The sequence below is a fragment of the Microcebus murinus genome, chromosome 3 (genome assembly GCF_040939455.1).
Source record: "Microcebus murinus isolate Inina chromosome 3, M.murinus_Inina_mat1.0, whole genome shotgun sequence".
Classification (NCBI taxonomy): Eukaryota; Metazoa; Chordata; class Mammalia; order Primates; family Cheirogaleidae; genus Microcebus; species Microcebus murinus.
In genome coordinates this window covers 60,374,986-60,385,491 of record NC_134106.1, presented here as the reverse complement: position 1 = coordinate 60,385,491, position 10,506 = coordinate 60,374,986, and the positions used below count along the sequence as shown (strand labels likewise).

At 49.7% G+C, this 10,506-nt stretch overlaps 1 protein-coding gene across 1 annotated transcript; it reads right to left on the bottom strand.

Annotated features, from left to right (window-relative positions):
- Window positions 1–729: 729 nt before the first annotated feature.
- Window positions 730–6,105, bottom strand: SPR (sepiapterin reductase). The gene is made up of 3 exons (XM_012750211.2): window positions 5,756–6,105; window positions 4,922–5,212; window positions 730–1,493 (listed from the first exon to the last, which is right to left on the bottom strand). Exons 1-3 carry the CDS (start codon window positions 6,057–6,059, stop codon window positions 1,303–1,305), a joined length of 786 nt encoding a protein of 261 aa, XP_012605665.2. The 5' UTR covers window positions 6,060–6,105; the 3' UTR covers window positions 730–1,302.
- Window positions 6,106–10,506: the final 4,401 nt, after the last annotated feature.

The window sequence follows — 10,506 nt, the reverse complement described above, 5'->3', positions numbered from 1 at the left end:
CGCCCTCTGCTGACCACAAGAAGGACCAAAGAGAGTTCTCTTTTGTGAACTCAAGAGGCAGCGCTGAGCCCTGGAGTCAACAGGCAGGGGACCATGCTCCCTCCTCCCAATTATGGACCAGGGGTGGGGGACTGGCTGCAGACCACCACCACTGTGGAGCTCCCAGCTCAGCCCACATCTACCAACCTGCAGAAGGATTGGCTTGGCTGCAGCCCTGACTTCTCAGGGCTTCCCTCTCTTGGAATCTTGTCCATCTCTCCCAAAAGCATGAGGTTCTAAGCCCCCCTCACGGAAGACCAGGACCACAGGCCTGATGGACAATGCCAAGAGCTGCCAAGTGCTGGGATCCATTCAGAGTATTGCCACCTGGGCAAGGGTAGAATTGGGTCTCCAAAGGAGAGCCAGGGAAAGGACCCATCCTTGAGGGCCATGGGAAGGGCAGGCTGTGAGTTGGGCCTTGAAGGGTGGACATCATTCGAACAGCTGAAGGGTGAGGAAAGAGCAGTAAAGGCTGGGAGCGGTGTGGGCAAAAGCATGAACAAGGAATAGGCATCTGGCCATGCCCATTTTGGACAACTTAGTTCAGACCTTGGCTTGGCGCTCAGTGGGGCTTGGTAAGAGGAAGATAGCCTCAGGTCAGGGAACTAAGGAAAACTACGGGGGCTTCCCCGGCCTAGTGAACCAGGGAGCTAGTTATGGGCCTGTATCAGAGGAGAAAGCAGGCATTAATCAAGGATGATAATCCACATTTTATTTGCTGTGTACAGACTCTCAGGTGCCTGCTCCCCTAACCTGGGGAAGGTGGGTTCTGGAGGAAGGAGGCATCAGAGTGAGGACACGTGGTTCAACAGAAGGTCCTGCTACTCTGAGCAAGGGGCATCTGTGTGGGCTGGAACTTGTCCTGTCCCCTCTACATGGGTCCTCCTATTTGACACCAGCTCACTCCCTCTTCTTCCTGTGGACTGGCCACGGGCCCAACCTCCTCTCTTCAGTGTTTCAGCTTCTCTTCCTGCTCTATTCCTGGAGAGAGAGAATGCGAACACCCATAGCCTCCCTCCCAAACCTCCTCCAGAAGCTTCCTCACAACCCAGGGTGCACAACAGAGACTCCTGACAGTTGATAACACCAGCAACCCCAAGGCCCCCACAGCGGCTGCATCTGCTGGCAGGATAGCAGGCACAAGCGTTTATCTGTGTAAGGCAGGGTTGGCGGTGCCACTGTGGCAGGATGTGGGGAAACATAGGACTCTGGGGTGTGCCTGAAAGTGGAGGCAGAAAGGCCTAAGAAGCCAAGGACATGGGCTTATTTGTCATAGAAGTCCACGTGGGCTCCAGACTTGAACATGTCCTTCTGCAGCAAGCTCAGCAGTTTCTGGGCTGATATCCTGCAGTCCACCAGTTCTCCCTTTGTCTTCAGCTCCTGCAGCCTTTTTCGCAACTCTGGGTCCACGGAGGTCTCTCGGGCCAACTGCTGCATGTCTGTGTCCAGGGGACCTAGGGGATAAAAAGCAGAAGATGAGGGGATATGGCCAAGGTAGGGACAAAAGGTCACAGTCCTCGCTGTATGTGGGGGGTGGGGCTCAGTCAGGTCTGGCCAGAGACAACATTTCATCTTGGCTGAAATGTGTGGTCAGACTCACTAAAGGCTCCATTTTGTCACTATTGAGTTCCAGACTCAAATTCCAAAGTTCATGGAACATGAGCCATCCGGACCACTGTCTAAAACCAACCTTTATCAAGACCAAACTCAGATATGTAAAAAAATTAAAAAAATAAAAAAAAATAAAAATAAAACCAACCTTCTCATTTCCTGCCCTCCCAGCACCTCCTCCTGACTTCCCCGTTTCTATCAATGAAGTACTCTTCTCCCAGATTCAAACCCTCCGGCACCTTCTCTTTCCCTCCCCCTCTGCTCCTACAGCCAACTGGGCACCAGGTAGGACCCTACCACATCTACATATCCTGACAATCAGGCCCTTTTTACAACCTTGGTTCTCTCTCTGCTTTAACTCCTTCCGTAGTCCTCTGCTCGATTCATCTTGCTAAAACTTCACTAAGATCACATCATTTCTCCACTCAAAACTCCTCAATGGCGTCCCGATAGCCTGGCTTAGTACTCAAGACCCCTTTATCTGCTGCCATCTGGGCACACCTAGCTTGCAGGCAAATGAGAAGACCTGTTACTCGAATATGAGCTTTCCCACCTTTCCTACACTTATCCAGACTACTTCCACCTGCTAGCATCCAAACAGCTCTCAAGGTCAATGTCCAGTTCAGCTTCCTCCAATAGCGCCAGCCCTAGTCACCCCACCCAAAGGGAATCGTTTCCTTTGAATTCTAAGCACTCTCTATTCTTCATATAGGAATTACAGCACCCCAGAATTTGCAATGAATTGTCCTCAGAGGAAGAAAATCACAGAATGTGGGGCGCGGTGTCAACGCCATTTACAAGTTGGCGCCTGTTTCCGGCTTTGCCTAGAGCAGCAAACAAGTTCAGCGCACGTGCAATTGTCGGTTGCCCTGTGGCGCGAGCATGCAAACGAAGGGTCCTGCTATGGACTAATGCTTTGGTGGCTCGACAGCTGAGCGGCCTATCCCAGCTTAGGGGTTGTGCTTCTGGGGTATATAGCAGCCTGCGCGCTGCCGGGCTGGGTCTTCCGCATCATGTAAGTCTAAAGGGAACCCCATTAAAGCACTGTCAGAAGAACTCCGGTTGCCGCGTCTTCCTTGCTGGCGAGGCGGGCGCGACAACAGAATGCCAGGGTTGGAAGGAGAATCATCCAGCTGAGCCCGGACCACTTATACATCCTTGATGAGAGAAGACTTGCTACCTTTCCAAACACCACATTCTACCTTTGGACACTTGTTAGAACATTGTTTCAGAGATTGAAATGAAAAAACATGCTGGCCTCTGCCTTTGTTTTTTTTTTTTTTTTTTTTTTTTGAGACAGAGTCTCGCCTCGCTTTGTTGCCCAGGCTAGAGTGAGTGCCGTGGCGTCAGCCTAGCTCACAGCAACCTCAAACTCCTGGGCTCAAGTGACCCTTCTGCCTCAGCCTCCCGGGTAGCTGGGACTACAGGCATGCGCCACCATGCCCGGCTAATTTTTTATATATATATTAGTTGGCCAATTAATTTCTTTCTATTTATAGTAGAGACGGGGTCTCGCTCTTGCTCAGGCTGGTTTTGAACTCCTGACCTTGAGCAATCCGCCCGCCTCGGCCTCCCAAGAGCTAGGATTACAGGCGTGAGCCACAGCGCCCGGCCTTGGCCTCTGCCTTTGTTCAGGCCCTGGAGACCTCCCCCAAAATCTTGGCTCCCTCATAATGCCCAGGGCAGCTCCTGAGATCTAACCTAGCCATGTGGCATTCTGTTTTGTTTTGTTTTTTTTGTTTTGGAGACAGAGGCTCACTCTGTTGCCCTGGCTAGAGTGCTGTGGTGTCAGCCTGGCTTATGGCAACCCCAAACTCCTGGGCTCAAGCAATCCTTCTGCCTCAGCCTCCCGAGTAGCTGGGACTACAGGCATGCACCACCATGCCCGGCTCATTTTTTCTATATATTTTTAGTTGGCCAATTAATTTCTTCCTATTTTTAATAGTGATGGGGTCTCACTCTTGCTCAGGCTGGTTTTGAACTCATGACCTTGAGCAATCCACCCACCTCGGCCTTCCAGAGTGCTAGGATTACAGGCGTGAGCCACTGTGCCTGGCCCCACGTGGCATTCTGGAGTGTGCTTTGCTCCTGGCTGTCTTTTACATTTGGTCGCTGTAGTGTGAGTGAGTCCTAGGCTGGGTTTAACATAGGTGATGAACAGAATGTTGGCTGCAGGAATGACTGTGTGTGTTGGGGTGGGGCTGAGTCCTGGAGAACATGAGGAAGGCTTGGAAGCAAGGTGGGATGCTGGACCTGCCTCATCTGGGCTTTGGGCAGGCCGTTCTATCTCTCTGTCCCAGGGTCCTGATCCTATTCCCAAGGGGGACAGGTTGCTGGACCTCTACCTAAGTTGCTCATACACTCTACTGAAGTTCTTTCACCACCTTCTAATTGTAGCATGCTCGAGCCTAGAATAGAGGACTATTAAGAAAGGAGCATTGTGGCATCATGGTAGGGTGGTCAGAAACCAGACCAAGTGTCACAAGACTCCCTTTTGACTTTCATGAGAACAAGGGCTCTAAACTTATTTATTAAACTTATTTATCCCAGCATCCCCTGCCTCCCCATGATCCAGCACAGTTCAGCCTGGGATGGTCAGACTCAGCAATGTCTGTCTGCTCCTCATTCAACTAAGATGTACTGCAGACTGCCTTGGCACAGTGCTTTGCTAGATGCTGAGAATGTAAGATGAACTGTGCGTGGATTGGGGGGAGGAGGGAAGGGCAATATACGTAACCTAAACATTTGTACCCCCATAATATGCTGAAATAAAAAAACAAAAAACAGTGCATGGTTCCCTCCTTCAAGGCTTTCCTGTCAAGGGAAGGAAGGAGACAAGTAAATATGTGAAGACAACACAGTGTGATAAGTCCTATTTAACAATTAGCACTTCACAGGTAGGGATCATGTTCACATATATTATCTCATTTAGTCCTCCAAAGTACCCTTAGACAGATAGCATCCTCTCCATTTCACATGAGGAAATGGGGTACAGGCCAGGAATTCCAACCCTAGTCTTTTCTCAAACTCCATCTAATACCTCAGACTTTCCTGCCCCACCCTCTAGCCCAGGAAGCTCCCTGCTTCCTGCCCTATCCCTGGCCTCTGCCAGTTCTAACTTCCCTGGAGTCTGTATTTCCCCTAAGAGGTAATCACGATTCAGGGACAATATATTCTGTGGGTCCTTTTCTAGAGGCAGATTAGCACCTTGCCCAGCCCCCAGAGGAGAACCCACCGGCTCTGGCAGACAGGTGCAGCACTTCCCACCTACCTGGGGCATAGCTCAGCACCCGCACACCAGGTTGCTCTGCAGCCAGGACTTGGAACATCATGTTACGGGCAGCCTTTCCTGCGCAGTACAGTGCCCAGCCCTTGAAGGGCTGCAGAGCACAGAGAGACGAGATGTTGACCACGGTCCTGGTGAGGCCACGACGTTCTGGGAAGGCTTTCAGGATGCTGGAGGTCAGACAGAGCGTTGACGTCAAGTTCAGAGCCCAGTAGTTGTTCACTTCAGTTGGGTCATCCAGGTCTACGAAGCCTTTGGACACATCCCCAAGAGTGCCTGAAAACCAGACCTTAGGAATAAACCAGTGCAGGTGGGGCCTCCCCAAATTCCTCTAGATATTCCTTCCCATCCAGACCTAGAGGAGGAATCTGCCCAGCACTTCCGAAGACGCCTCCCTCTTCTCCAGTTCTGCAGACAGACACACTTGGGGAACCCACCCACCCCACGCTGCAGACTGAGAAGGCACCTGCCTTTCCCTGGGAGTGCTTTGGGGGTCTTTGGAGAAGCACGGGAATTTACTCGTTTGGCGACACCACTCAGGCCTCCGCCAGAGGGCGCAGAGAAAGGTGATCGGGAAATTTCTGCAGGCGCTTTAGAAAATCCTGGCCAGCCAAACCGTGGCGGAGGGAGGGGGAGAAACGTTGCGCCGACGGTTCCAGGTCTTCCTCCTGTTCGCCCCGCCTACGCTAGCCATTCCAGCCGGAAAACGAGGCCTTTGGACTTTTAGGCATGTTATCTTACTCCCTAGGTAAATTTCCCAACGGTGGAGGAAGTAAACGCTCAAATGGGGAGAGCGCCCCCAGCCCCCGGGGGCCTTACCCGCGTTGTTGATGAGCAGGACTCGCTGCAGCCCCTCGGGCTTGGGGAGCTCGCGAAGGGCGCCCTGCAACTGCTGCAAGCCGGCCTCGGCGCCCAGGTCAGCGGGCACCCGCACCACGCGCAGACCGGGCCGCCCCGCGCTCAGCTCGGCCTCCAGCTGCCGCAGCGCGTCGTCGCTGCGGGCGCTTAGGACCAGCACGGAGCCAGGTGACAGCAGCGAGGCCAGGAGCGGGGCCAGCGCCCGTCCGAAGCCGCGGGAGGCCCCGGTCAGCACGCACACGGCGCGCCCCAGGCCGCCCTCCATGCCGCACTCCTCTGCCCCGGGCCGCCGCGGCGGGAGGGGCCGCGAGCGTGGGGGCGGGGACCCCGCCTGGCGGGGGCGGGGCGGGGCGGGAACTTGCGGCTTCGGCCTGGGAGCGCCTGGGAGCGCCGGGACCTGGTTTCCTCCGCCTCTAGTGGCGGAAGTGAAGGTGCTGGCACGGTCTGAGGCGGTGAGAACCGGCTAAACAGAAATGGCCGGGGGGCGGGGGGAGGGCGCAGCCTACACCAGAAATCCTAGCCAGCTCCCAGCGCTGGCTTGCTCTTCGCCGGTCTCTCTTGCACAGTCAACCCCCAGCTGGGACGCATCGCAGGCTCGGAATTTCCTCCCAGTGCCAGGCCCAACTTCTTGCACAACTGACTTCCTCCAGGGCAGGCCACCTGCTCTGTGCTTGCATCCCTGGACCTTGCCAATGAAAGCCCTGAATGAAGTCCATGCCCGTTTAGGGCTTGTGGTCCCTGCTGTGCTTGGGAGCTCTCCCTGGGAGAACGACAGTTGCTCCTCCAACTGATGTAAACTCTTTTCCCTTTTACAGAGCAACTTAGTGCTCCAGCTGGTTCCCCCTGCCTCTCTGATATTCTGACTGCTACTGTCCCTAAAGTCAATGTTCCCCTGGATTCTGCACCCTCTCATTCTACAGTCTCTCTAGCAGGCAATTCCATCCACTCACCAATTCCATTCAGATCACCTAAGTCTGTACCCCCAGACCTGTGCTTCAGAAGACCCACATTTCCGGTTTTTTTCAAGGAGATTGGGGAGGTGAAACAAGTTGGCATGCATCTACAAGTCTTAAAAAAGGAGTTTTTTCATGATTTCATTTTTTATGGCCAAATAGTAAATAGTATTCTATTGTGTGTATAAATATGAGGGTTGTCCAGAAAGTATCCAGCCATGCAGGAATCTCGTCTGAGTTTAGCACGGGCAGTAAGCGACCTCCAGTAACTCAGCCCAACTCTCTGCAGGGCTAGAAACAATTTTGGGGATAGCTTTTCAACATAGGTGCCTCTAGCACTTAGCACACACTTTTTGTAAAAGGTGCAGTTCAGATTTACACACACTATGGGACATATTGTAAGAACAAATGAAACTGCAAAAAAACTTAAACTTGATTTAGTAGACTTATTGTTAATATGGGTAATATTTCGAAACTATTTTATGTAAAGTAGGACAAAGAAAATAAGTAGTTATGCTAATGTTCGGAGCCAAGATTTTCAGTATTCGAGAAGAGATCTAGTATACATTCAAATAAGTTAAGGGGAAAGTCTGTAAGGTTAAATTTGAATTGGAAGCCAGAAAATTTTACAATTTTCTGGGCATGGTGGCTCATGCCTGTAGTCCTAGCACTTTGAGAGGCCAAGGTGGGAGAATCACTTGAGGTCAGGAGTTCGAGACCAGCCTGAGCAGTATAGCCAGACTCCATCTCTACAAAATATAGAAAAATTAGCTGGGTGTGGTGATACATGCCTGTAGTCCCAGCTGCTTGGGAGGCTGAGGCAGGAGGATCACTTGAGCCCAGGAGTTTGAAGTTGCAGTGAGTTATGCTGACACCACTGCACTCTAATCTGGGTGACACAGTGAGACTGTCTTAAAAAAAAAACAAAAAAAAAACCTCTTCCTGCCTCATCCTCCCGAGCAGCTGGGACTATGGCGGCATGCCACCATGCCCGGCTAATTTTTCTGTTTTTGTGGAGATAGGATCTCACTATGTTGCTCAGGCTGATCTCAAACTCCTGGCCTCAAGCAATTACCTCTGCTTTGGCCTCCCAAAGTGCTGGGATTACAGGCATGAGCCATTTGCCTGGTTTACTAGGCCAGGAGTTTGAGGTTGCAGTGAGCTATGATGATGCCACTGCACTCTAACCTGGGCAATAAAGTGAGACTCTGTCCAAAGGAAGGAAAAATCGTGCGGTTCATTGCAATTAGTTTTATTTTTATACAATATTACCAAAAGCATGGAATTTTTCTCTTTCAGGTGTATTGGTTCTCTAGTACCTATGACTAGCCTTTGTTTTTAAGGATTCTCCCTACAACAATAGCGGAGAGATGAATGTGGTGCCCAGGTAAAGTCTACAGTTGTGTTTGCTTGACCCAAATAGGACTTTTTTTCTTTTTAAATTTGAAGTAACATTTCCAAATTGGGATATTTTTTACATAGCAGAATTTCTAACTTCTTTTGAATAATGGGAAGGTCAGAAAGACCTGGCTGAAGTGAGCAGCAGTGCCACTTGGGGAGAGGACCGAGTGCTCCAGTGGACCCTTAATACTCACAGCCATAGGCCTTTGAGTTCCCTACGCCTGATGCATAGTGGAATTCTTAGCCAGTGGTGACGGCCAAAACATTTGACAGCCAGGGTGTTGCCAAACACAGGTTCCACTGCCTGCAACCCCCCAACCAAACAGGAGAGGCAAGTATTGGTGAAGGAAAGGTGGTTTATTCAAGTGCCTGCAGCCTAAGGAGATGGCAGACTATAGTCTTAAAGACCATCTCATCTCCTCTGCTTACTGAGCAACTCATAAAGGGAAGGGGTGAAGAGGGTTGGTGGCAGAAAGCAAGGTTTGTGCAAATCATCATGACTTGCTCTAGGTCATTGGTGGATCTTGTTATGAGCAGTCTGAGGTTGGCCTACTCTGGACTCATGATCTGTTGTTCCTCAAGGTCATATTCTAATCGTGTGCCCAGCAGCTGTGTAAGCAAGCAGCAGGTTAATTCTAAACTTTAAAGACAGAGCAAGCTGAAAGCACACTGGAAGCAAATGACTTCCCTTTACCCAGCCTATTGTTATAGTCTGAGTGGCCCTTGGGTGAGCTTACAAGGGCACCAACCAATCAGAGCAGACCCAGGCCACTGTTGGATTGTGGAGAGGTGGGCCTGGGAAGGTGAGGCTTTTGATATTTTAACCCACCATAGGACTCTGTGTATACCATTTTTAATTTATACTTGAAACTTCGAAAATCTCCCTAATGTAGCTATGTGTGGGTCTCATTTTCATCATTTATTAATTTATCATACAAAGATTTATTGAGCATCTAACATGTTTCCTTGGTCATTTAATGGGCCAATTTGCTAAGAAGACTCAAGTCTTTCCTCAGTTGGGAGACATTTTTCTGTAATTTGTCTCATTTTAGTCTCTACCAGGGGAATTGCCCCAATTAGTTCATTGGCTCTCCTGGATTTATTTCTAAGTCTTCTATATTTTCACTTACCATCATATTAATTTCTTTATCCTTTTCATATGAATTTTGTAAATATTTCTTGAGCCAATCTTTTAAGTCACTGTAGTATCAATGTGTAGGTCATTGCCTCTATAGATTTATCTTATTGAATATAGGGCTCCAAATGGCCATAAGGTGTGTGTGTACTCGTCTAGTTCACCAGTTTGCAGAATGGATTCTTTTCAGCTGCCCCATGTGTGCGCAGGTTCTAAGTTATCTAAGAATTCTTTGAAGAGTGAGTGTGTGCGTGTGTGTGTGTGTGTGTGTGTGTGTGTGTGTGTGTCTAGGAGGTAGGCTCTCAGTGTTTCTTTTCATTGGCCGTGGAGGGAAGATATTGATTGCTTGCAAAGGCATCTGGTTCAAACACACGAGAAACCTTTGGCTTAATGGCAAATGCAAAACACACAAATATAATACACATACAAAGAAACATTCTAGACCTTTGAACAAAGAGAGGGGATTAAACACACACATTTAATTTTTGTTCCCCTTTGAAACACCACTAAAACTATAGTAAACGTTTTGTTGTTTTATTTTGTTTGTAAAGATACAAACACACTTGGATGGGAGATGGGAGAGGAGATAACAACACTTTAGAGGCTAGAAATAACGTGGATGACATAGGAGATCCAAGGAAGCCAAATCTTTGGCAGCAATGGGGAGAGCTGAGAACCACTTAACCTACTGGCAGAATTCTAAAAAGGATCAGGAATGGGCAACTCCAACTACCTCTGGAATGGAGCCAATGAGGAAGGCTGCAGTAAGAAGTCAGCAAAGCTATTTAAAAACCAATGAGATCCTGAATCCCCTCCCTCACACCTGGTTTATGGCTAACTTTCCCTCCCTTGCCCCAAATGAAGACTAAAGGCTTATTTTCTGGCAATGAAGAAACATGAGATCTCTGGGCTAGGGAATAGTAGGTACAGCTGTGGGCATGAATACTCTACTCAACAGGCGTGGGCAGAGAAGAGGAGGCAGGCTTAAATGAACAGATGACACCGAATGCTGGAACCACCAGCTTTCTTTCCCCACTGAGCTCTGAGAATGGCGACAGCCAGGCTTTTACCTTTCAGAGTGGAGACTGGGGAATCTGACCACCCCAAGAGGAAAGTTCTAAATAGATTGGTTATCAGGAGTTCACCAGTTTTGCCCAGCCAGGTCCCTTTACATTGAAGTTCAAAGTCAATAAGCCTTATCCACTTACTTAGGGCTTTCAAAT

Coding starts and splice junctions, on each gene's coding strand:
- SPR (XM_012750211.2), bottom strand. CDS start 6,059: ATGGAGGGCGGCCTGGGGCGCGCCGTGTGCGTGCTGACCGGGGCCTCC. Junction 5,213..5,755: donor CCTGCTCATCAACAACGCGG/GTAAGGCCCCCG, acceptor TCTGGTTTTCAG/GCACTCTTGGGGATGTGTCC. Junction 1,494..4,921: donor GGTGCTGAGCTATGCCCCAG/GTAGGTGGGAAG, acceptor TTTATCCCCTAG/GTCCCCTGGACACAGACATG.